Genomic DNA, 25,658 nt, shown 5'->3' with positions numbered 1-25,658 from the left:
TTTTTTAGGGTTTTTTGGGGTTTTTTGGGAGTTTTTTGGGGTTTTTTTGGGGGTTTTTTTGGGGGGGTTTTGGGTTTTTTGGGGGGTTTTTTGGGGTTTTTTGGGGTTTTTTTGGGGGTTTTTTTGGGTTTTTTTGGGGGTTTTTTGGGGGTGTTTTTGGGGGTTTTTTGGGGTTTTTTTTGGTTTTTTTGGGTTTTTTTGGGGTTTTTTGGGGGGTTTTTTGGGGTTTTTTTGGGGTTTTTTGGGGTTTTTTTTTTGGGGTTTTTTGGGGGTTTTTGGGGGGGTTTTTTGGGGTTTTTGGGGTTTTTTTGGGGGTTTTGGGGGGTTTTTTTTTGGTTTTTTTTTGGGGGGGGTTTGGGTTTTTTTGGGGTTTTTTGGGGGTTTTTTTTGGGGTTTTTTGGGGTTTTTTTGGGGTTTTTTGGGGGTTTTTTTGGGGTTTTTTGGGTTTTTTGGGTTTTTTTGGGGGGTTTTTTTTGGGGTTTTTTGGGGATTTTTGGGGGTTTTTTGGGGTTTTTTGGGGTTTTTTGGGGTTTTTTTGGGTTTTTTTGGGGATTTTTGGGGGTTTTTTGGGTTTTTTTGGGTTTTTTGGGGGTTTTTTTGGGGTTTTTTTGGGGTTTTTTTGGGGGTTTTTTTGGGGATTTTTTTGGGGTTTTTGGGGGTTTTTTTGGGTTTTTTTTGGGGTTTTTTTGGGGTGTTTTTTGGGGTTTTTTTGGGGGTTTTTTGGGGTTTTTTTGGGGTTTTTTGGGGGGTTTTTTTGGGGTTTTTTTGGGGGTTTTTTTGGGGGGGTTTTGGGTTTTTTGGGGGGTTTTTTGGGGTTTTTTGGGGTTTTTTTGGGGGTTTTTTTGGGTTTTTTTGGGGGTTTTTTGGGGGTGTTTTTGGGGGTTTTTTGGGGTTTTTTTTGGTTTTTTTGGGTTTTTTTGGGGTTTTTTGGGGGGTTTTTTGGGGTTTTTTTGGGGTTTTTTGGGGTTTTTTTTTTGGGGTTTTTTGGGGGTTTTTGGGGGGGTTTTTTGGGGTTTTTGGGGTTTTTTTGGGGGTTTTGGGGGGTTTTTTTTTGGTTTTTTTTTGGGGGGGGTTTGGGTTTTTTTGGGGTTTTTTGGGGGTTTTTTTTGGGGTTTTTTGGGGTTTTTTTGGGGTTTTTTGGGGGTTTTTTTGGGGTTTTTTGGGTTTTTTGGGTTTTTTTGGGGGGTTTTTTTTGGGGTTTTTTGGGGATTTTTGGGGGTTTTTTGGGGTTTTTTGGGGTTTTTTGGGGTTTTTTTGGGTTTTTTTGGGGATTTTTGGGGGTTTTTTGGGTTTTTTTGGGTTTTTTGGGGGTTTTTTTGGGGTTTTTTTGGGGTTTTTTTGGGGGTTTTTTTGGGGATTTTTTTGGGGTTTTTGGGGGTTTTTTTGGGTTTTTTTTGGGGTTTTTTTGGGGTGTTTTTTGGGGTTTTTTTGGGGGTTTTTTGGGGTTTTTTGGGGTTTTTTGGGGGGTTTTTTTGGGGTTTTTTGGGGGTTTTTAGGGGTTTTGGGGGTTTTTTGGGGGTTTTTTTGGGTTTTTTTGGGGTTTTTTGGGGTTTTTTTTTGGTTTTTTGGGGTTTTTTTTTTGTTTTGTTTTTTGGGGTTTTTTTGGGTTTTTTTGGGGGTTTTTTTGGGGTTTTTTGGGGGTTTTTTGGGGGGGTTTTTTGGGGTTTTTTTGGGGGTTTTTGGGGCTTTTGGGGGTTTTTTGGGGGGTTTTTTTGGGTTTTTTGGGGTTTTTTTGGGGGTTTTTGGGGGTGTTTTTTGGGGTTTTTTTGGGTTTTTTTTGGGTTTTTTTGGGTTTTTTTTGGGGTTTTTTTTTGGGGTTTTTTTGGGGGTTTTTTGGAGGGTTTTTTGGGGGGTTTTTTTGGGTTTTTTTTGGGTTTTTTTGGGGTTTTTTGGGGGGTTTTTTGGGGTTTTTTTGGAGTTTTTTGGGGGTTTTTTGGGTTTTTTTTGGGGGGTTTTTGGGGTTTTTTGGGGTTTTTTTGGGGTTTTTTGGGTTTTTTTGGGGGGGGTTTTTGGGGGTTTTTTGGGGTTTTTTTGGGGGTTTTTTGGGTTTTTTGGGGTTTTTTGGGTTTTTTGGGGGGTTTTTTGGTTTTTTTTGGGGTTTTTTTTTGTTTTTTTGGGGGGTTTTTTTGGGGTTTTTTTGGGGGTTTTTTGGGGTTTTTTTTGGGTTTTTTTGGGGTTTTTTTGGGGTTTTTTTTGTGTTTCTTTGGGATTTTTGGGGTTTTTTTGGGGGTTTTTTTTGGGTTTTTTTTGGGTTTTTTGGGGTTTTTTTGGGTTTTTTTGGGGGGTCTTTGGGGTTTTTTTGGGTTTTTTTGGGTTTTTTGGGGTTTTTTGGGGTTTTTTTTGGGGTTTTTTGGGTTTTTTGGGGGTTTTTTGGGGTTTTTTGGGGGGTTTTTTTGGGGTTTTTTTGGGGTTTTTTTTGGGGTTTTTTTGGGGGTTTTTTTGGGGTTTTTTGGGGTTTTTTTGGGTTTTTTTGGGGTTTTTTTTGGGGGTTTTTTGGGGGGTGGGTGTAGGTAAAACCCCCACTCAAAAAAAAATGGGATCCCCCCCAAAATACAATTAGAGACCCCCAAAATTGGGACTATTTTGGCACTGGGGACACCCTTGGGGACACCCTGGGGACATCCCTGAGGACATTGTGGCCTTGGGGACACCCTTGGGACACTTTGGGGACATCAAGGATTTGGTGACACCTTGGGGACATCCCTGGGGACACCTTGGGGACACCCTTGGTGACATCCTGGGTTTGAGGACATCCCCGAGGACACCTTGGGGACACCCTGGGGACACCCTGGGGACACCCTTGGGGACATCCTGGATTTGGGGACATCATTGGGGACATCCCTGGGGACACTTGGGGACATTGTGGCCTTGGTGACACCCTTGGGGACATCTCCAAGGACACTTTGGGGACACACTTGGGGACATCACAGCTTTGGGGACATCATGGGGACATCCTTGGGGACACCTTGGGGACACCCTTGGTGACATCCTGGATTTGGGGACACCTTGGAGACACCATGGGGACATCCCTGGTGACATCCTGGATTTGGGGACACCATGGGGACATCCCTGGGGACACCCTGGGGACACTCTGGGGACATTGTGGCCTTGGTGACACCCTTGGGGACACCATGGGGACACCCTTCGGGACATTGTGGCCTTGGGGACACCCTTGGGGACACCCTGGGGACATTGTGGCCCTGGTGACACCCTTGGGGACACCCTGGGGATGTTGTGGCCTTGGTGACACCCTTAGGGACACCCTGGGGACATCCCTGGGGACATTGTGGCCTTGGTGACACCCTTGGGGACACCGTGAGGACATTGTGCCCTTGGGGACACCTTCGTTACCATGGCAACCACAGCCCGCCATCTTAACTCCGGGCACGCGTACCCTTTCCTGCCAACCACTTCCGCCCCCCTCAGCCAATCACAACCTCCCGTTCTCCCCACGTGACTCCCGGTAACCGAACAGGGAAGCGCCGCCGTTACCGACCCTACCGGAGCCCGTGACTCGCCCGCGGCCCCGGCAGCGTTGGCGACACCCCCGGGGACACTTTGGGGACAATCTGGGGAGTCACGAGCCCGCTGGAGCCACGTTGCCATGGAAACAACCCCAACGCCGCGGCCGCCATATTTGACATCTTGGCACCGCCGCCATCTTAACTCCGGGCATAACTTCCGCCCTCTCCGCCAATCACAACCTCCCGTTCTCCCCACGTGACTCCCGGTAAACGATAACGGAAGCGCCGCCGTTAAGGACCCTACCGGAGCCCGTGACTCGCCCGCGGCCTCGGCAGCGTTGGCGACACCCCCGGGGACACTTTGGGGACACTTTGGGGAGTCACGAGCCCGCTGGAGCCACGTTGCCATGGAAACAACCCCAACGCCGCGGCCGCCATACTTGACATCTTGGCACCGCCGCCATCTTAACTCCGGGCATAACTTCCGCCCTCTCCGCCAATCACAACCTCCCGTTCTCCCCACGTGACCCCCGGTACTGCCGAACCCGGAAGCGCCGCCGCCGCCATGGATCCCGCCGCTCCCCGTGAGTCGCGGGCGGCGCCGTGAGGGGAAATTCGTGTTTCAAACCGCTTCAAATTAACATTTTCTTTCGTTTTTAGCCCCAAAACGCCGCGGGCCCGCCCGCTTGGCCGATCCGCGGCCTCTGTTCGAGGACACGAGCGCTACCGGGGCCTCACCGGGCCGCGGTTTCGGGGCTCCGCCGCCGCCGCCTTCGGCCTCGGCCGCCGCCTCCTCCTCCTCGGCCGCGTTCGGGGCGCCCGCGGCGTTCCTGAGCGAGCCCGTGAGCTCCCTGGCCGCGGCCTACGGGAGCAGCCTCGCCTCGCACGTGGAGGGCAACGTGAGCGGCGGGGGGATAACGGGAATAACGGGGGGATAACCGGGAATAACGGGGGATAACCGGGAATAACCGGGGGAATAACTGGGGATAACCGGGAATAACGGGGGGAAATAACGGGGGAAAAAACTGGGAATAACGGGGGGATAACCGGGAATAACCGGGGGATAACGGGGGGGATAACGGGGGGGAACCGGGAATAACCGGGAATAACGGGGGAGAATAACCTGGAATAACGGGGGGAAATAACGGGAGATAACGGGGAAATAACCGGGAATAACGGGGGGGATAACCGGGAATAACGGGGGGATAACGGGGGGGAAATAACCGGGAATAACGGGGGAGGATAACGGAGGGAATAACGGGGGGATAACGGGGGGGATAACGGGGAATAACCGGGGGGAATAACGGGGAATAACGGGGGGGAATAACGGGGAAAAATGGGGGATAACGGGGAGAATAACCGGGAATAACGGGGAATGATGGGGGAAAATAACTGGGAATAACGGGGGAAATAACGGGGGGAAATAACCGGGAATAACGGGGTAAATAACCGGGAATAACGGGGGGAATAACCGGGAATAACGGGGGGAATAACTGGGAGATAACGGGGGGAATAACCGGGAATAACAGGGAAAAAAATTGAGAAAAAAATGGGAAAAAATGGGAAAAAATAGGGGAAAAATGGGGAAAAATAAGGAAAAAATGGGAGGAAAAATGGAGAAAAAAAATCCAGAAAAAATGGGGAAAAAATGGAGGGAAAAAACCAGAAAAAATGGGGAAAAAAGGGGAAAAATGGAAAAAAATGAGGGGAAAAATGGAAAAAAATGAGGGGAAAAAATTCAGAAAAAAAAGGGAAAAAATAGGGGAAAAATGGGAAAAATAGAGGAAAAATGGGGAAAAATAGGAAAAAAAAAACCAGAAAAAAATGGCGAAAATGGGAAAAAAATCCAGAAAAAATGGGGAAAAAATGGGAAAAAATGGGGGGGGAAAATGGGGAAAAAACCCAGAAAAAATGGGGAAAAATAGGGGAAAAATGGGGAAAAATAGGGGAAAAATGGGAAAAAATAGGAAAAAAATCCAGAAAAAAATAAGGGAAAAAAAGGGAAAAAATAGGGGAAAAATGGAGAAAAAAAAACCCCAAAAATGGGGAAAAATAGGGGAAAAATGGGAAAAATAGGAAAAAAATCCAGAAAAAATAAGGGAAAAAATGGGAAAAAATAGGGGAAAAAATAGGGGAAAAATGGGAAAAAAAAGGCAAAAAAAGGCCAGAAAAAAATGGGAAAAAGCCGTGGGAGGGAGGGAAAGCGGCGCGCGGCGGGCTGGGCTGGTCTGTACCGGTCTGTACTGGTCTGTACTGGTCCATACTGGTCCGTACTGGTCTGACCCCCCAGCTGTGCCGCTGGCTGCCCGTGGGCCGCCTCAAGTAAAAAATGGGGAGAAAATGGGGAAAAAATGGGGAAAAATGGGAAAAAAATCCAGAAAAAATGGGAAAAAATAGGGGAAAAAAAACCCCAAAAAAAGGGGAAAAATGGGAAAAATATAAGGGAAAAAAATGGGAAAAAATGGGAAAAAGTAAGGGAGAAAATGGGAAAAAATAAGGGAAAAATTGGGGAAAAAATAGGGGAAAAATGGGAAAAAAAGGGGAAAAAAAAGGGAAAAAATAAGGGAAAAAATGGGAAAAAATAAGGGAAAAAATAGGAAAAAATAGGGGAAAAATGGGGAAAAAATGGGAAAAAAAAGAGAAAAAACCCAGAAAAAAATGGGAAAAAGCCGTGTGAGGGAGGGAAAGCGGCGCGCGGCGGGCTGGGCTGGTTTATACTGGTCTGTACTGGTGTGAACTGGTGTGAACCGGTCGGAACCGCCCCCAGCTGTGCCGCTGGCTGCCCGTGGGCCGCCTCAAGTAAAAAATGGGTAGAAAATGGGGAAAAATGGGAAAAAAGCCAGAAAAAAATGGGGGGAAATGGGGAAAAAACCCAGAAAAAATGGGGGGAAAATCCAGAAAAAATGGGGGAAAATAAGGAAAAAATAGGGAAAAAATGGGAAAAAATAAAGGGAAAAAATTGGAAAAAATAAAGGGAAAAAATTGGAAAAAATAAGGGAAAAAAATGGGAAAAAAATCCAGAAAAAATGGGGGAAAATGGGAAAAAATAGGGGGAAAAATGGGAAAAATGGAGAAGAAACCCAGAAAAATGGGGGAAAAATGGGGGAAAAATCCAGAAAAAATGGGGGGGAGAAATGGGAAAAAATAGGGGAAAAATGGGGAAAAAATGGGAAAAAAAATCCAGAAAAAATGGGGGAAAATGGGGAAAAATGGGAAAGAAATCCAGAAAAACTGGGGGGAAAGATAAGGAAAAAATGGGAAAAAAATTGGGGAAAAAAAGCCCTAAATAAAAGGGAAAATATAAGGAAAAAATGGGAAAAAAATGAGAAAAAAACCCGAAAAAAATGGGGAAAAGCCGCGTGAGGAAGGGAAAGCGGTGCGAGGCGGGCTGGGCTGGTTTATACTGGTCCATACTGGTCCGTACTGGTCCGCCCCCAGCTGTGCCGCTGGCTGCCCGTGGGCCGCCTCTAGTAAAAAATGGGGGGAAAATGGGAAAAAATGGGGAAAAATGGGGAAAAACGGAGGGAAAAATGGAGAAAAAAAAAAAAGCAGAAAAAATACGGGAAAAAACCCGAAAAATGGGGGAAAATAGGGGAAAAATGGAAAAAAGTTGGGGAAAAATTTGAAAAAAATCCAGAAAAAAATGGGGGGAAAATAGGGGGAAAATGGGGAAAAATAGGGGAAATAATAGGGGAAAAATGGGGAAAAATAGGGGGAAAATGGGAAAAATTTGAGGAAAAAAAAAGCTGGAAAAAATGGGGAAAAAAACCAGAAAAATGGGGAAAAATGGGGGGAAAATGGGAAAAAATAAGGGAAAAAAAAGGGAAAAGATAAGGGAAAAAATAAGGGAAAAATGGGAAAAATGGAGAAAAAAAAAGCAGAAAAAATGGGGAAAAGAACCAGAAAAAATGGGGAAAAATGGGGAAAAGTGGGAAAAAAATGGAGGAAAAAAAGCTAGGAAAAATGGGAAGAAATGGGGAAAAATAGGGCGAAAATGGGAAAAAGCGGAGAAAAAAAAACAGAAAAAATGGGGGAAAAATGGGGAAAATGGGAAAAAATAGGGGGAAAATGGGAAAAAATGGAGAAAAAAACCCAGAAAAAATGGGGGGAAAATGGGGGGAAAATCCAGAAAAAATGTGAAAAAAATCCAGAAAAAATAAGGGAAAAATGGGGGGAAAATAGGGGGAAAATGGGGAAAAAATAGGGGAAAATGGGGAAAAAATAGGAAAAAAAAACCAGAAAAAAAAAGGAAAAATGGGGAAAAAACCCAGAAAAAACGGGAAAAAGGCGCGTGAGGGAGGGAAAGCGGCGCGAGGCGGGCTGGGCTGGTTTATACTGGTCTGTACTGGTCCGTACTGGTCCGTACTGGTCCATACTGGTCCATACTGGTCCGTACCGCCCCCAGCTGTGCCGCTGGCTGCCCGTGGGCCGCCTCAAGTAAAAAATGGGGGGAAAATGGGGAAAAATGGGAAAAAACGGAGGGAAAAATGGAGAAAAAAAAAAAGCAGAAAAAATACGGGAAAAAATCGAAAAATGGGGAAAAAAATAGGAAAAATTGGGGAAAAAATGGGAAAAATTAAGGGAAAAAATGGGAAAAAATCCAGAAAAAATGGGGGGAAAATGGGAAAATATGAAGGAAAAAAATGTTAAAAATGGGAAAAAATAGGGGAAAAATGGGAAAAAATAGGGGAAAAATGGGAAAAAAATAGGAAAAAAAACCTGAAAAAAATGGGGAAAAATAGGAAAAAAAACTAGGAAAAAATGGGGAATAATGGGGAAAAAACCCAGAAAAAATGGGGGGAAAATGGGGGGAAAATCCAGAAAAAAATGGGGAAAAATAGGAAAAAATAGGAGAAAAAATGGAGAAAAATCCCCCCCAAAAATGGGGGAAAATGGGGAAATATAGGAAAAAAACCAGGAAAAAATGGGGAAAAATGGGGAAAAAACTCAGAAAAAATGGGGGAAAATGGGAAGAAATTGGGGGAGAATGGGAAAAAAAATCCAGAAAAAATGGGGAAAAAATGGGAAAAATTGGGGGAAAATGGGAAAAAAAAGCAGAAAAAAAACCAGAAAAAATAGGAAAAAAAAACCAGAAAAAATGGGGAATAATGGGAGAAAAAAAACCCCAAAAATTGGGAAAAAATTGGAGAAAAAAGGAGAAAAAACCCAGAAAAAATGGGAAAAAGCCGCGGGAGGGAGGGAAAGCGGCGCGAGGCGGGCTGGGCCGGTTTATACTGGTCCGTAGTGGTCCATACTGGTCCGTACTGGTCCATACTGGTCCGTACTGGTCTGCTCCCAGCTGTGCCGCTGGCTGCCCGTGGGCCGCCTCAAGTATTACTTTGCCGTGGATTCTGTTTACGTGGGGCGGAAACTGCGGCTGCTGCTCTTCCCCTTCCGCCACCCGGTACTGGGCAAACTGGGCAAACTGGGAGGGACTGGGAGGGAACTGGGATGGACTGGGAGGGACTGGGAGGGACTGGGAGGGACTGGGAGGGAACTGGGATGGACTGGGAGGGACTGGGATGGACTGGGAGGGACTGGGAGGGGATTTTGGGGTTACTGGGATGGGATTTGGGGTTACTGGGAGGACTGGGAGAGGTTTGTGAGGAATTTTTGGGGGGTTTGGGGCTCCTTTGGGGTAAATTGGTCAATTTTGGGGGGTTTTGGGTTCTTTTGGGGGGGGTTTGGGATGTTTTGGGGGTATTTTGGGCTGTTTTGGGGGTATTTTGGGGTGTTTTGGGGATATTTGGGGTGTTTTTGGGCTATTTTAGGGGTATTTTTGGGTTATTTTGGGCCATTTTGGGGGTATTTTGGGGTATTTTTGGCTATTATGGGGTGTTTTGGGGGTAGTTTTGTGTGGTTTTGGTGTATTTTTGGGTTATTTTTGGGTGTTTTTGGGGTATTTTTGGGTGGTTTTGGGCTGTTTTTGGGTTGTTTTTGGGTTGTTTTGGGCCGTTTTTGGGTTGTTTTGGGGTTATTTTGGGCCGTTTTTGGGTTGTTTTTGGGTTATTTTGGGCCGTTTTTGGGGTGTTTTTTGGGTAGTTTTGTGTGTTTTAGGGGTATTTTTGGGTGTTTTGGGGTTGTTTTGGGTTATTTCGGGGTATTTTGGGGTATTTTTGGGTGTTTTGGGGTGTTTTGGGTTGTTTTTGGGTGTTTTTGGGATATTTGTGGTATTTTGGGTTATTTTGGGCTGTTTTTGGGGTATTTTGGGCTGTTTTTGGGGTATATTGGTCCATTTTTGGGTTATTTTGGGCTGTTTTTGGGGTATTTTTGGTGTTTTGGGTTATTTTGGGGTGTTTTTGGGATATTTTGGGGTTCTGACCCCCCGTGCCCCAGGACTGGCAGGTTCGGTACCAGCAGGACACGCCGGTGGCGCCGCGCTTCGATGTCAACGCTCCCGACCTCTACATCCCGGGTGGGGACCCCAAAAACCCCCGGGAACCCCAAAATCCCCCCCGGGAACCCCAAAATCCCCTCAAAACACCCCGGGAACCCCAAAATCCCCCCCGGGACACCCAAAATCCAGCTCGGGACACCCAAAATCCACCCAAAACCCTCCAAAATCCCCCCGGGAACCCCAAAATCCCCCCAAAAAACCCCCAAAATCCCCCCGGGAACCCCAAAATCCCCCCTGGGAAATGCGAAATCCAGCTCGGGACCCCCAAAATCCCCCCAAAACCCCCCCGGGAACCCCAAAATCCAGCTTGGGAACCCCAAAATCCCCCCGGGAACCCCAAAATCCAGCTCGGGACCCCCAAAATCCAGATCGGGACCCCCAAAATCCTCCCCAAACTCCCCTGTGACCCCTGAAATCCAGCTCAGAACCCCCAAAATCCACCTTTGGACCCCCCAAAATGACCCTGAGACCCCCAAAATCCATCTTGGGACCCCCAAAATCCAGCTCGGGACCCCCTAAATCCCCCCAAATCACCCAGGACCCCCAAAATCCAGCTGGGGAACCCCAAAATCCCCCCAAACCACCCCTGGGAACCCCAAAATCCAGCTCGGGACCCCCAAAATCCAGCTCGGGACACCCAAAATCCAGCTCGGGACCCCCAAAATCCCCCCAAACCACCCCTGGGAACCCCGAAATTCAGCTCGGGACCCCCAAAATCCCCCCAGAACCCCCCCTGGGAACCCCCAAAACACCTCAGGAACCCCAAAAACACCTCGGGAACCCCAAAATCCATCTCGGGAACCCCAAAATCCTCCCAAACCACCCCCGGGAACCCCAAAATCCAGCTCGGGACCCCCAAAATCCAGCTCGGGACACCCAAAATCCAGCTTGGGACCCCCAAATTCCCCCCAAACCACCCCTGGGACCCCCAAAATCCAGCTTGGGACCCCCAAAACCCCCTCAGGATCCCCAAAAACCCACCCAGGACCCCCAAAATGACCCTGAGACCCCCAAAATCCATCTTGGGACCCCCAAAAGCCATCTCAGGACCCCAAAAATTCACCTTAGGACCCCCCAAAACCCCCCCAGGACCCCCAAAATCCTTCTCAGGACCCCCAAAATCCATTTTGGGACCCCCAAAATCCCCTCAGTACCCCCAAAAACCCATTCAGGACCCCCAAAATCCATTTTGGGACCCCCCAAAACCCCCAAAACTCACCCAGGACCCCCAAAATCCAGCTCAGGACCCCCAAAATCCCCCCCAAACCCCCCTGGGACCCCCAAAATCCGGCTCAGGACCCCCAAAATCGACCTTGGGACCCCCCAAAATGGCCCTGAGACCCCCAAAATCCATCTTGGGACCCCCAAAACCCCCTCAGGATCCCCAAAAACCCACCCAGGACCCCCAAAATCCATCCAGGGACCCCCAAAATGCCCCCTGGGACCCCCAAAATGACCCTGAGACCCCCAAAATCCATCTTGGGGCTCCCAAAATCCATCTCAGGACCCCCAAAATTCACCTTGGAAACCCCCCAAAACCCCCCCAGGACCCCCAAAATCCATCTCAGGACCCCCAAAATCACCCAGGAGCCCCAAAATCCATCTTGGGACCCCCAAAATCCATCTCAGGACCCCCAAAATCCCCCCAGGACCCCCCAAAATCCATCTCAGGACCCCCAAAATCCATCCAGGGACCCCCAAAATCACCCAGGAGCCCCAAAATCCATCTCAGGACCCCCAAAATTCATCTTGGCACCCCAAAAAAAGCCCAAAACCACCCCCAAAATTCCCCTGATTTCCCCCAAATTCTCTCCCCACCCCCTCAAAACCCCCAAATTCCCAAAACCTCCCCAAAATTCCCCAAAAAATTCCTCCAAAATTGCTGAAATCCTCCCCAAAAATCTCCCAAAATCCCTCAAAATCTCCCCAGTTTTGCACCAATTTCCTCCCCACCCCCTCAAAACCCCCAAATTTCTCCAAAAATTCCCAAAAATTACCCAAAAATTCCCAAATTTCTCCCTCACAGCCATGGCCTTCCTCACCTACATCCTCCTGGCCGGCCTCGCTTTGGGCACCCAAAACAGGTACAAAAATCCCCTTTTTTTCCCCCAAAAATCACTTTTTATTTTTCCCCCAAAAATCCCTTTTTATTTTTCCCCAAAAAATTCCTTTTTCCCCCAAAAATCAAATTTCCCCCCCCAAAAATCCCTTTTTTCCCTCCAAAAATTTTTTTTTTTCCCCAAAAAATCCATTTTTTTCCTCCCAAAAATCCCTTTTTTTCTTTAAAAATCCTATTTTCCCCAAAAATCCCTTTTTTTCCCCAAAAAATCCCTTTCATTCCCCCAAAAAAATCTATTTTTGCCCCCAGAAATCCCCTTTTCCCCCCAAAATTCCCTTTTTTACCCCCAAAAAACCCTGTAAACTCCTCAAAAATGTAGAAAACTGCCAAAAAACCCCAAAAATCCCCCTCAAAATCCCCAGAAACTCCCTAAAACCCCTCAAGAAAACCCCAAAACACTCTCAGAGAAAACCCCAAAAATCCCAAAAAAACTCTCAAAAAAACCCTCAAAAATCCTCCAAAAAAAATCCTAAATCCCCTTTAAAAACCCGTGAAAATCCCTCAAATAAAGTCCCAAAAAATACAAAAAAAATCCCATTTTGTTCCCCAATTTTCCCCCAATTTTTCCCCATTTCCCCCCCCATTTTTTCCTCGTGTTTCCTCAGTTTTTACCCCGTTTTTCTCCCATTTTCCCTCCGTTTTTTCCAATTTGTCCCCGTTTTTCCCCATTTTCCCTCATTTTTCCCCCATTTCCCCCCCATTTTCCCCCCATTTTTTCCTAATTTTTCCCCAGTTTGTCCCCGTTTTTCCCCCGTTTTCCCTCCGTTTTTCCCAATTTTTTCCCCGTTTCCCCCCATTTTTTTCCCCATTTCTTCCCCATTTTTCCCTATTTTCCCCCCTTTTTTCCCCCATTTTCCCCTAGTTTTTCCCTAATCTGTCCCCATTTTTTTCCTGGCTTTTCCCCCATTTTCCCCCATTTTTCCCTCCTTTTTCCCCATTTTTCCCCATTTTTTCCCATTTCCCCCCCTGTTTTTTCCCCATATTTCCCCTCTATTTTCCCCCCATTTTTCTCCCGTTTTTCCCTGTTTTTTCCCCTTTTTCTCTTCATTTTTCCCCATTTTCCCCCCGTTATTTCCCCCGTTTTTCCCTATTTTTCCCCCCCATTTTCCCCCAGTTTTTCCCCAATTTTTCCCCATTTTTTTTCCCGGCTTTTTCCCAGTTTTCCCCCATTTTTTCCCAATTTGTCCCCGTTTTTCCCCCATTTGTCCCCGTTTTTCCCCCATTTTCCCTCTGTTTTTTCCTTTTTTTTTTCCATTTTTCTCCCATTTTCCCTCCCTTTTTTCCAATTCTTTCCCCATTTTTTCCCCATTTCCCCCCCTGTTTTTTTCCTAATTTTCCCCCATTTTTTCCCCATTTCCCCCATTTTTTCCCCATTTTTTCCCCCATTTTTTTCCCCATTTCCCCCTAGATTTTCCCCATTTTCCCCCCATTTTTTCCCCCATTTTCCCCCCAATTTTTTCCCCTTTTTTCCCCCATTTTCCCCTAGTTTTTCCCTAATCTGTCCCCATTTTTTTCCTGGCTTTTCCCCATTTTCCCCTGATTTTTCCCCCATTTTTTCCCCATTTTTTCCCCATTTTCCCTCCATTTTTTCCAATTTTTTTCCCCATTTTTTCCCTGTTTTTCCCCATTTTTTCCCCCATTTTCCCCCCATTTTTTCCCCATTTTTTCCCCATTTTTCCCCATTTCCCCCCCATTTTTCCTCCTATTTCCCCCCATTTTCCCCCCATTTTTCCCCCCAATTTGTCCCCATTTTTCCCCCCTTTTTCCCCCATTTTCCCCTAGTTTTTCCCTAATATGTCCCCATTTTTTTCCTGGCTTTTCCCCAATTTTCCCCCATTTTTCCCTCGTTTTTCCCCATTTTACCCCCATTTTTCCCCGTTTTTCCCCATTTTCCCCCCATTTTTTCCCCATTTTCCCCCATTTAATCCCCATTTCTTCCCCATTTCCCACCCCCCATTTTCCCCCGTTTTTCTCCCATTTTCCCTCAGTTTTTCCCCATTTTTTCCCCCGTTTTTCACCATTTTCCCCCCTATTTTCCCCCCTATTTTCCCCATTTTTTCCCCATTTTCCCTCCGTTTTTTCCCCGTTTTTTTCCAATTTTTCCCCCATTTTTCCTCTGTTTTTTCCCATTTTTCCCCATTTTTCCCCCATTTTCCGCCCATTTTTTCCCCGTGTTTCCTCAGTTTTTATCCCGTTTTTCTCCCATTTTCCCTCCGTTTTTTCCAATTTTTTCCCCATTTTCCCCCCATTTTTTCCCCCTATTTTCCCCCCATTTTTCCCCTTTTTCCCCACCCCGAATAACGTGAATTTTGGGGTAAAATTGCAGGTTTTCCCCGGACAGCCTGGGGCTGGTGGCTGTGCTGGAACTCTGACAAACACCCAAATAATGTGAATTTTTGGGGTAAAATCGCAGGTTTTCCCCGGACAGCCTGGGGCTGGTGGCTGTGCTGGAACTCTGACCAAATTCACGGGAATTTCACCAATCCCAAACATTTTTTCCCCAATTTGTCCCTGTTTTCCCCCATTTTCCCCCCATGTTTTCCTGTTTTTCCCCATTTCCCCCCATTTTTTCCCCGTTTTTCCCCATTTCCCCCCCGTTTTCCCCGTTTTTCCCCATTTTCCCCCATTTTTTCCCCATTTTCCCCCATTTAATCCCCATTTCTTCCCCATTTCCCCCCCTATTTTCCCCCGTTTTTCTCCCATTTTCCCTCAGTTTTTCCTCATTTTTTCCCCGTTTTTCTCCCATTTTCCCTCAGTTTTTCCCCATTTTTTTCCAATTTTTTCCCCATTTTTTCCCCCATTTTCCCCCATTTTTTCCCCCATTTTTCTCCATTTCCCCCTTCGTTTTTCCCCCATTTTTTCTCCATTTTTTCCCCATTTTCCCCCATTTCCCCCCCATTTTCCCCCCATTTTTCCCCCGTTTTTCCCCATTTTTTCCCCATTTTTCCCCCATTTTTTCCCCATTTTTCCCCTTTTCCCCCCATTTTTTCCCCATTTTTCCCCATTTTCCCCCCTATTTTTCCCCTATTTTTTCCCCATTTCCCCCCCATTTTTCCCCCCATTTTCCCCCCTTTTTCCCCGTTTTCCCCATTTTTTCCCCTATTTTCCCCCCATTTTTTCCCCCGTTTTTCTCCATTTTTTCCCCATTTCCCCCCCATTTTACCACCAATTTGTCCCCATTTTTTCCCCATTTTTCCCCCATTTTTTCCCCGTGTTTTCTCAGTTTTTCCCCATTTTCCCCCCATTTTCCCCCCATTTTTCCCCCATTTTTTCTCAATTTTTTCCCCGTTTTTCCCCATTTTCCCCCCGTTTTTCCTCATTATTTTTTCCCCCTATTTTACCTATTTTCCCCCCATTTTCCCCACCCCAAATAATGTGAATTTTGGGGTAAAATCGCAGGTTTTCCCCGGACAGCCTGGGGCTGGTGGCTGTGCTGGAGCTCTGATAAAATGTGAATTTTTTGGGTTGAAATTCCAGGTTTTCCCCGGACAGCCTGGGGCTGGTGGCTGTGCTGGAACTCTGACAAACACCCAAATAATGTGAATTTTTGGGGTAAAATCGCAGGTTTTCCCCGGACAGCCTGGGGCTGGTGGCTGTGCTGGAACTCTGATAAAATGTGACTTTTTTTGGGGTAAAATCGCAGGTTTTCCCCGGACAGCCTGGGGCTGGTGGCCAGCTCAGCCCTGGCCTGGCTGCTGCTGGAGGTTCTGAGCGTCCTCCTGAGCCTCTACCTGGTCACCGTCAGCACCGACCTCACCCCCATCGACCTCCTGGCCTTCGCCGGCTACAAATACGTGGGGTCAGTGCCAAAATCCCCGTTTTTCACCCCAAAAATCCCTCCCCGACAGCCCCGAAAAAATCCCACTCGGAATGCCCCGAAACGGCCACGAATTCACCCAAAATCGCCACGAATTCACCCAAAATCCTGCTTGAAAAGTCCTGATTCCCTTCAAAAAGTCAATTTCCAAGGCAGCAAAATTCCAAAAAATCAACAAATTGCCCAAAATGCCCCAAATTTGGTGGTTTTACCCAAAAATCCCAATGAAAGCCCAGAAAAGCCCTGAAATGGCCACAAATTGCCCCAAAATCGACACAAATTGCCCCAAAATCACAGCAAAAACGTCCGGATTCCCTTCAAGAAGTCCCTTCACAAGGCAGCAAAATCCAAAAAAATCAACAAAATGCCCAAAATGCCTCAAAATGCCCCAGATTTGGTGTTTTTACCCAAAAATCCCAATGAAAGCCCAGAAAAGTTCTGAAATGGCCACAAATTGTCCCAAAATCGCCACAAATTCTCTCAAAATCCTGCTTGAAACATCCTGATTCCATCCAAAAAGTCCCTTCCCAAGCCAGCAAAATCCGAAAAAATCAACAAAACCCCCAAAATGCACCAAATTTGGTGTTTTTGCCCAAAAAGTAAAAGAAATCCCCTTGAAATGTCCCAAACTGGCCACAAATTTACCCAAAATCACCATAAATTGCCCCAAAACGGCCACAAATTCCCCCAAAATCAGCACCGACCTCACCCCCCATCGACCTCCTGGCCTTCGCCGGCTACAAATACGTGGGGTCAGTGCCAAAATACCCGTTTTTCACCCCAAAAATACCTCCCCGCCCGCCCCGAAAAAATCCCACTCGGAATGCCCCGAAACCGCCACGAATTCACCCAAAATCGACACAAATTCACCCAAAATCGCCACAAAAATGTCCAGATTCCCTTCAAGAAGTCCCTTCCCAAGGTAGCAAAATTCAAAAAATCAAGAAAATTCGTCAAATTTGGTGGTTTTACCCAAAAATCCCAATGAAAGCCCAGAAAAGCCCTGAAATGGCCACAAATTGCCCCAAAATCGCCACAAATTCCCCCAAAATCCTGCTTGAAACGTCCGGATTCCCTCCAAAAAGTCCCTTCCCAAGCCACAAAATTCAAAAAAATCAAGAAAATTCCTCAAATTTGGTGGTTTTACCCAAAAATCCCAATGAAAGCCAAGAAAAGCCCCAAAATGGACACAAATTGCCCCGAAATCGCCACAAATTCACCCAAAACGGCCACAAATTCCCTCAAAATCGCCACAAATTCACCCAAAATCCCCACTGACCTCACCCCCATCGACCTCCTGGCCTTCGCCGGCTACAAATACGTGGGGTTAGTACCCAAAATCCGCCTTTTTCACCCCAAAAATCCCTCCCCGCCCGCCCCGAAAAAATCCCACTCGGAATGCCCCGAAACGGCCACAAATTCACCCAAAATCGCCACGAATTCCCTCAAAATCCTGCTTAAAAAGTCCTGATTCCCTCCAAAAAGTCACTTCCCAAGCCACAAAATTCAAAAAAATCAAGAAAATTCCTCAAATTTGGTGGTTTTACCCAAAAATCCCAATGAAACCCCAGAAAAGCCCTGAAATGGCCACAAATTGCCCCGAAATGGCCACAAATTCACCCAAAATCGCCACAAATTCCCCCAAAATCAGCACTGACCTCACCCCCATCGACCTCCTGGCCTTCGCCGGCTACAAATACGTGGGGTCAGTGCCAAAATCCGCCTTTTTCACCCCAAAAATCCCTCCCTGCCGGCCCCGAAAAAATCCCACTCGGAATGCCCCGAAACGGCCACAAATTCACCCAAAATCGCCACGAATTCACCCAAAATTGCTGCAAAAACGTCCAGAGTCCCTTCAAAAAGTCAATTTCCAAGGCAGCAAAATTCAAAAAAATCAACAAAATGCCTCAAAATGCACCAAATTTGGTGGTTTTACCCAAAAATCCCAATGAAACCCAGAAAAGTTCTGAAATGGCCACAAATTGCCCCAAAATCGCCACAAATTCCCTCAAAATCCTGCTTGAAACGTCCTGATTCCCTCCACAAAGTCCCTTCCCAAGCCAGCAAAATTCAAAAAATGAAGAAAATTCATCAAATTTGGAGGTTTTACCCAAAAATCCCAATGAAAGCCAAGAAAAGCCCTGAAATGGCCACAAATTGCCCCAAAATCGCCACAAATTCACCCAAAATCCTGTTTGAAATGTCCTGATTACCTTCAAAAAGTCCCTTCCCAAGGCAGCAAAATTTAAAAAAAATCAACAAAATGCCCAAAATGCCTCAAAATGCCCCAAATTTGGTGTTTTTGCCCAGAAAGTTAAAAAGATCCCCTTGAAATGCCCCAAATTGGCCACAAATTGCCCCAAAATCGCCACAAATTGCCCCAAAATGGCCACGAATTCACCCAAAATCAGCACCGACCTCACCCCCATCGACCTCCTGGCCTTTGCCGGCTACAAATACGTGGGGTCAGTGCCAAAATCTGCCTTTTTCACCCCAAAAATCCCTCCCCGACAGCCCCGAAAAAATCCCACTCGGAATGCCCCGAAACGGCCGCGAATTCACCCAAAATCGCAGCAAAAATGGCCAGAGTCCCTTCAAAAAGTCAATTCCCAAGGCAGCAAAATTCAAAAAAATCAACAAAATGCCCAAAATGCACCAAATTTGGTGGTTTTACTCAAAAATCCCAATGAAACCCAGAAAAACCCTGAAATGGCCACAAATTGCCCCAAAATCAACACAAATCCCCGGGATTTTGGGGTGAAACGCCACAATTTTGGGGCAAAATCCCAGAATTTTGGGGCAAAATCCCGGAATTTTGGGGTAAAATCCCAGAATTTGGATAAAATCCCATAATTTTGTGGTTGAAATCCCACAATTTTGGGGTGGTTTTGGGGTGAAACCCCAGAGTTTTGGGGTAGAATTTCAGTATTTTGAGGTAAAACCTGAGATTTTTGGGGGCTGGAACCCCGGGATTTGGGGTAAAATTTCAGAATTTTGGGGTAAAACCTGAGATTTTCGGGGTGAAATGCCACAATTTTGGGGTAAAATCCCAGAATTTGGATAAAACCCCAGAATTTGGGGTGAAATCCCAGAATTTGGGGTGAAATCCCAGAATTTGGATGAAATCCCACAATTTTGGGGCGGTTTTGGGGTGAAATGTCACATTTTTGAGGTAAAATCCCACAATTTTGGGGTAAAATGTCAGTATTTTGGGGTAAAATGTCAGTATTTTGGGGTAAAATCTGAGATTTTTGGGGTGAAATGCCACAATTTTGGGGTGAAACCCCAGAATTTCGGGTAAAACCCCAGAACACTGGACCGGAACCCCGTGATTTTGGGGTGAAATGTGCATTTTTGGGGTTCCCAGGATGATCGTGGGGCTGCTGGCCGGGCTCCTCCTGGGCCGGGCCGGCTACTACGCGGCCCTGAGCTGGTGCTGCCTCAGCAGCTTCATCTTCACCGTGAGTTTGGGGCGTTTCGGGGAATTTCGGGGAATTTTTGGGAATTTTTGGGATTTTTGGGGCATTTTTGGGGCTTTGGGACAGGTAAAATTCGCAGGAATTTGATCAGAATTTTCAGGAATTCACCAAAATTTCCTTGTGATGCTCAGGGAGGGTTTGGGGATGGTTCTACAAATTTCGGGGATTTTTTTTGAAGTTTTTTGGGCATTTTTGGGGATTTTTGGGGATTTTTTGGAATTTTTTTGGAATTTTAGGGATTTTTGGGGCTTTCGGACTGGTAAAATTCGCAGGAATTTGATCAGAATTTTCAGGAATTCACCAAAATTTGCTTGTGATGCTCAGGGAGGGTTTGGGGTTGGTTCTCCGAATTTTGGGGACTTTTTTGGGCATTTTGGGGGATTTTTGGGATTTATTTGTGTTTTTTTGGGAATTTTGGGTGTTTTTTGGGATTTGGGACTGGCAAAATTCCCAGGAATTCACCAAAATTTCCTTGTGATGCTCAGGGAGGATTTGGGGTTGGTTCTACAAATTTATTTTTAATTTTTTGGGGCATTTTGGGGCATTTTTGGGGATTTTTGGGGATTTTTGGGAATTTTTGGGGATTTTTGGGGCTTTGGGATGGGTAAAATTCGCAGGAATTTCATCAGAATTTTCAGGAATACACCAAAATTTCCTTGCGATGCTCAGGGAGGGTTTGGGGTTGGTTCTCTGAATTTTGGGGATTTTTTTGGAAGTTTTTTTGGCATTTTTCATTTTTTTCGGGATTTTGGGGGATTTTTGGGGGTTTGGGACGGGTAAAATTCACAGGAATTTGATCAGAATTTTCAGGAATTCAGCAAAGTTTCCTTGAGCTCCTTTAACGATGCTCAGGGAGGGTTTGGGGTTGGTTCTACAAATTTTGGGGATCTTTTTGGAACTTTTTTGGGCATTTTTGGGAATTTTGGGGTTTTTTGGGGATTTGGGACAGGTAAAATTCACAGGAATTCACCAAAATTTCCTTGAGATGCTCAGGGAGGGTTTGGGGTTGGTTCTCCGAATTTTGGGGATTTTTTGGAAGTTTTTTGGGCATTTTTGGGTATTTTTGGAAATTTTTGGGAATTTTGGGGGATTTTGGGGGAATTTTTGGGGCTTTGGGATGGGTAAAATTCACAGGAATTTGATCAGAATTTTCAGGAATTCACCAAAATGTCCTTGTGATGCTCAGGGAGGGTTTGGGGTTGGTTCTCCAGATTTGGGAATTTTTGGGGGGCTTTTAGGGAATTTTATTTGGATTTAGGAATTTTTTTGGGTTTTAAGGACCCGAAGAGCCGGAAAAGGCTGATCCTAAAATTCCAAATCCGGAATTTCCCTGGAATTCCCCAGATCCGCACGCTGAGGCTGAAGCTGCTCTGGGATGCCTCAGCCGAGGGGGTTTTGGGGCCGATTTTGGGGGTTTTTAGTGGGATTTTTGTGGGAATTTTGGGATTTTTTTGGATTTAAGGACCTGAAGAGCCGGAAAAGGCTGATCCCAAAATTCCAACTCCCAAATTTTCTGGGAATTTCCCAGATCCGCACGCTGAGGCTGAAGCTGCTCTGGGATGCCTCAACCGAGGGCGTTTTGGGGCCGATTTTGGGGTTTTTTAGTGAGAATTTTTGGGGAATTTTGTGGGAATTTTGGGATTTTAGGATCTAAAGAGCCGGAAAAGGCTGATCCCAAAATTCCAAATCCCAAATTTTCCGGGAATTTTCCCAGATCTGGACACTGAGGCTGAAGCTGCTGTCGGAGGCGGCGGCCGAGGGCGTTTTGGGGCCGATTTTGGGTGTCTTTAATGCGATTTTTATGGGATTTTTTGGGGATTTGAGTACCTGAGGAGGTGGAAAACATTGATCCCGATGTTCCCGATCCCGAATTTCCCTGGAATTCCGCAGATCCGGACGCTGAGGCTGAAGCTGCTGTCGGAGGCGGCGGCCGAGGGCGTTTTGGGGCCGATTTTGAGCGTTTCAAATGCGATTTTTGTGGGATTTTGGGTGGTTTTGGTACCTGAGGGGTCGATCCCGATGTTCCTGATCCCGAATTTCCGTGGAATTCCCGCAGATCCGCACGCTGAGGCTGAAGCTGCTGTCGGAGGTGGCGGCCGAGGGCGTTTTGGGGCCGATTTTGGCTCTTTTTAGTGGGATTTTTGTAGGAATTTTGGGATTTTTTTGGGATTTTGGTACCTGAGGGGTCGATCCCGATGTTCCTGATCCCGAATTTCTCTGGAATTCCCGCAGATCCGCACGCTGAGGCTGAAGCTGCTGTCGGAGGCGGCGGCCGAGGGCGTTCTGGTGCCGATTTCGGAGTTTTTTAGTGGGAATTTTATGGGATTTTTGTAGGAATTTTGGGATTTTCGTAGGAATTTTGGGATTTTCAGGATCTTACTCATGGAAAAGTCTCATCCCAAAGTTCCAAATCCCAAATTTCCCTGGAATTCCCGCAGATCCGCACGCTGAGGCTGAAGCTGCTGTCGGAGGCGGCGGCCGAGGGCGTTTTGGGGCAGATTTTGGCTCTTTTTAATGAGATTTTCGTAGGAATTTTGGGATTTTTTTGGGATTTTAGTACCTGAGGGGTCGATCCCAGTATTCCTGATCCCGAATTTCCCTGGAATTCTGCAGATCCGCACGCTGAGGCTGAAGCTGCTGTCGGAGGCGGCGGCCGAGGGGGTCCCGGTGCGCGGCGCCCGGAACCAGCTGCGGCTGTACCTGACCACGGCCATCGGCGCCGCGCAGCCGCTCCTCATGTACTGGCTCACCTTCCACCTGCTCCGCTGAGCCAATCCCGGGAAAACACGGAATTCCCGGGAAAAAATCCCGGAATTTCTGCGCTTTCCGTGGGAAAAGTCACTGCGGGTTCGGGGGGTTCAGTAAACGGAATTTTGAAGGAGTTTTGGCGATTTTTTTGGGGGTTTATCCCGAATTTTGGGGGTTTGGATGTTGGGAGATCCTCCCAAGACTCAGAATTCCCAGGAAAATCCTGGAATTCCCAGGAAAAATCCTGGAATTTCAAAGTTTTCTCTCCAAAATATACGTTATTTCTATTGGTTTCAATAACCGGAATTTGAAGGAGTTTTGGTGATTTTTTTGGGGGGGTTTCGATGTTGGGAGATCCTCCTGAGACTCAGAATTGCCAGGAAAATCTTGGAATTCCTAGAAAAAATTCCGGAATTATTGGGAAAAATCCCGGAATTTTTACGTTTTCTATATAAAAATCCCACAGTTTTTGGGGTTTTCAATAAACGGAATTTTGAAGGAGTTTTGGTGAGTTTTATGGGGAGTTTGGATCTCCTGAGATTCAGAATTCCCGGGAAAAATCCTGGAATTCCAGAATTCCCAAGAAAATCCCGGAATTCCCAGGAAAATCTTGGAATTCCCAAAAAAAAAATCCTGGAATTTCAAAGTTTTCCCTCCAAAATATACATTATTTCTATTGGTGTCAATAACCGGAATTTGAAGGAGTTTTGACGATTTTTTGGGGGGTTTGGATGTTGGGAGATCCTCCTGAGAGTCAGAATTCCCAGGAAAATCCTGGAATTGCTAGAAAAAATTCCGGAATTACGAGAAACAATCCCGGAATTCCTGGGAAAAATCCCGGAATTTTTAGGTTTTCTATATAAAAATCACTGTGGGTTTTAGGGTTTTCAATAAACGGAATTTTGAAGGAGTTTTGGTGAATTTTTTTGGGAGTTTGGATCTCCCAAGAGTCAGAATTCCCAGGGAAAATCCCAGAATTCCCAGGAAAATCCCGGAATTCCCAGGGAAAATCCTGGAATTCCCAGGAAAAAATCCTGGAATTTCAAAGTTTTCCCCCCAAAAAAATCTGTTATTTTTAGTGGTGTCGATAAACAGAATTTGAAGGAGTTTTGGCGATTTTTTGGGGGGGTTTATCCCAAATTTTGGGGGTTTGGATGTTGGGAGATCCTCCCGAGAATCAGAATTCCCAGGAAAATCCTGGAATTCCCAGAAAAAATCCCAGAATTTCCAAGAAAATCCCAGAATTCCCAGGAAAATCCCGGAGTTTCAGGGTTTTGCATTAAAAAAATCCCTGTGGGTTTTAGGGGAGTTTGGATCTCCCGAGACTCAGAATTCCCAGGAAAATCCTGGAATTCCCAGGAAAAAATCCTGGAATTTTAATGTTTTCCCCCCCAAAATATCCATTATTTTTATTGGTGTCGATAACCAGAATTTGAAGGAGTTTTGGTGAATTTTCGGGGGAGTTTGGATGTTGGGAGATCCCCCTGAGAGCCAGAATTCCCAGGAAAATCTTGGAATTTCTAGAAAAAATTCCGGAATTATTGGGAAAAATCCTGGAATTTTTAGGTTTTCTATATAAAAATCCCACGGTTTTGGGGGTTTCGTTAAACGGAATTTTGAAGGAGTTTTGGTGAATTTTAGGGGGAGTTTGGAGCTCCCAAGATTCAGAATTCCTGGGAAAAATCCTGCAATTCCTAGAAAAAATTCCGGAATTCCCAAGAAAATCCCAGAATTCCCAGGAAAAAATCCTGAAATTTCAAAGTTTTCCCCCCAAAAAATCTGTTATTTTTAGTGGTGTCAATAAACAGAATTGGAAGGAGTTTTGGTGAATTTTTGGGGGTTTATCCTGAATTTTGGGGGTTTGGATGTTGGGAGATCCTCCCCGGACTCAGAATTCCCAGGAAAATCCTGGAATTCCTAGAAAAGAATCCCGGAATTCCCAAGAAAATCCTGGAATTCCCGGGGAAAATCCCGGAGTTTCTGCGCTTTCCATGGGAAAATCACTGCGGGTTCGGGGGGTTCAGTAAACGGAGTTTTGAAGGAGTTTTGGTGAATTTTTTGGGGGTTTATCCCAAATTTTGGGGGTTTGGATGTTGGGAGATCATCCCGAGACTCAGAATTCCCAGAAAATCTTCGAATTCCTAGAAAAAATCCTGGAATTCCCAGGAAATTCCCAGGAAAGATCCTGGAATTTCTTGGTTTTCCATAAAAAAAATCCCTGTGGATTTTAGGGCTTTCAATAAACAGAATTTTGGGGGTTTGGATGTTGGGAGATTCCCCCAGAGAGTCAGAATTCCCAGGAAAAATTCCGGAATTACCAGAAACAATCCTGGAATTCCTGGGAAAAATCCTGGAATTTTTAGGTTTTCTATATAAGAATCCTACGGTTTTTGGGGGTTTTGTTAAACGGAATTTTGAAGGAGTTTTGGTGAATTTTAGGGGGAGTTTGGATCTCCCGAGATTCAGAATTCCCGGGAAAAATCCTGGAATCCCAGAATTCCCAAGAAAATCCTGGAATTCCTAAAAAAAATCCTGGAATTTTAAAGTTTCCTCCCCAAAATATCTGTTATTTTTATTAGTTTCAATAACCAGAATTTTGAAGGAGTTTTGGTGAATTTTTTGGGGGAGTTTTGATGTTGGGAGATCCCCCTGAGTCTCAGAATTGCCAGGAAAATCCTGGAATTCCTGGAAAATTCTTGGAATTCCCAGGGAAAATCCCGGAATTTCTGGGCTTTCCATTAAAAAAATCACTGTGGGTTTAGGATTTTCAATAAACGGAATTTTGAAGGAGTTTTGGTGAATTTTAGGGGGAGTTTGCATGTTGGGAGATCCCCCTGAGAGTCAGAATTGCAAGGAAATTCCTGGAATTCCCAGAAAAAATTCCGGAATTATTGGGAAAAATCCCGGAATTTTTAGGTTTTCTATATAAAAATCCCGGTGGGTTTTAGGGTTTTCAATAAACGGAATTTTGAAGGAGTTTTGGTGAGTTTTAGGGGGAGTTTGGAGCTCCCGAGATTCAGAATTCCTGGAAAATATGCTGGAATTACTAGAAAAAATTCCGGAATTAGCAGAAACAATCCCAGAATTCCTGGGAAAAATCCCGGAGTTTCTGGGCTTTCCGTGGGAAAAATCACTGCGGGTTCGGGGGTTTCAATAAATGGAATTTTGAAGGAGTTTTGGTGAATTTTTTGGGGGGGTTTGGATGTTGGGAGATCCTCCTGAGAGTCAGAATTGCCAGGAAAATCCTGGAATTCCCAGGGAATTCCCAGGAAAAATCCCGGAGTTTCTGCGCTTTCCGTGGGAAAAATCACTGCGGGTTCGGGGGTTTCAATAAACGGAATTTTGAAGGAGTTTTGGTGAATTTTTGGGGGGTTTGGATGTTGGGAGATCCTCCTGAGAGTCAAGAGTTGCCAGGAAAATCCTGGAATTCCCAAGAAAATCCCGGAATTCCCAGGAAAAATCCTGGAATTTTAAAGTTGTCCCCAAAAAATCCATTATTTTTAGTGGTAACAATAATCAGAATTTGAAGGAGTTTTGGCGATTTTTTTCGGGGGTTTGGATGTTGGGAGATCCTCCTGAGAGTCAGAATTCCCAGGAAAATCCTGGAATTCCTGGAAAAAATCCTGGAATTACC

General features: G+C 45.7%; 1 protein-coding gene across 7 annotated transcripts; it reads left to right on the top strand.

The window, feature by feature from the left end:
* Window positions 1-3,906: 3,906 nt before the first annotated feature.
* YIF1B (Yip1 interacting factor homolog B, membrane trafficking protein) lies at window positions 3,907-25,374 on the top strand. Of its 7 annotated transcripts, XM_072920945.1 has the most exons (10): window positions 3,907-4,048; window positions 4,125-4,363; window positions 8,764-8,868; window positions 9,801-9,879; window positions 11,888-11,945; window positions 15,624-15,779; window positions 19,165-19,258; window positions 21,890-22,076; window positions 22,608-22,624; window positions 25,312-25,374. In XM_072920945.1, the coding sequence occupies exons 1-8, from the start codon at window positions 4,030-4,032 to the stop codon at window positions 22,043-22,045; spliced, it is 906 nt and encodes a 301-aa protein (XP_072777046.1). In that variant the 5' UTR covers window positions 3,907-4,029; the 3' UTR covers window positions 22,046-22,076; window positions 22,608-22,624; window positions 25,312-25,374. The 7 variants fall into 7 exon arrangements, with proteins under 7 accessions (XP_072777046.1, XP_072777045.1, XP_072777049.1 ...); XM_072920944.1 differs by lacking the exons at window positions 22,608-22,624; window positions 25,312-25,374 and having other exon boundaries at window positions 21,890-22,157; XM_072920948.1 differs by lacking the exons at window positions 21,890-22,076; window positions 22,608-22,624; window positions 25,312-25,374 and adding an exon at window positions 21,509-21,625.
* Window positions 25,375-25,658: the final 284 nt, after the last annotated feature.

This window comes from Taeniopygia guttata, chromosome 34 (assembly GCF_048771995.1).
Source record: "Taeniopygia guttata chromosome 34, bTaeGut7.mat, whole genome shotgun sequence".
NCBI lineage: Eukaryota > Metazoa > Chordata > Aves > Passeriformes > Estrildidae > Taeniopygia > Taeniopygia guttata.
Note: the sequence above shows the minus strand (reverse complement) of the source record. Positions and strands in the feature narration are given on the sequence as shown.

Excerpts from the sequence above, each read along its gene's own strand:
- YIF1B (XM_072920945.1), top strand. Across the intron at positions 15,780-19,164 it reads GCCGGCTACAAATACGTGGG|GATGATCGTGGGGCTGCTGG; the intron begins GTCAGTGCCAAA and ends TGGGGTTCCCAG. Across the intron at positions 19,259-21,889 it reads TCAGCAGCTTCATCTTCACC|ATCCGCACGCTGAGGCTGAA; the intron begins GTGAGTTTGGGG and ends GGAATTCTGCAG.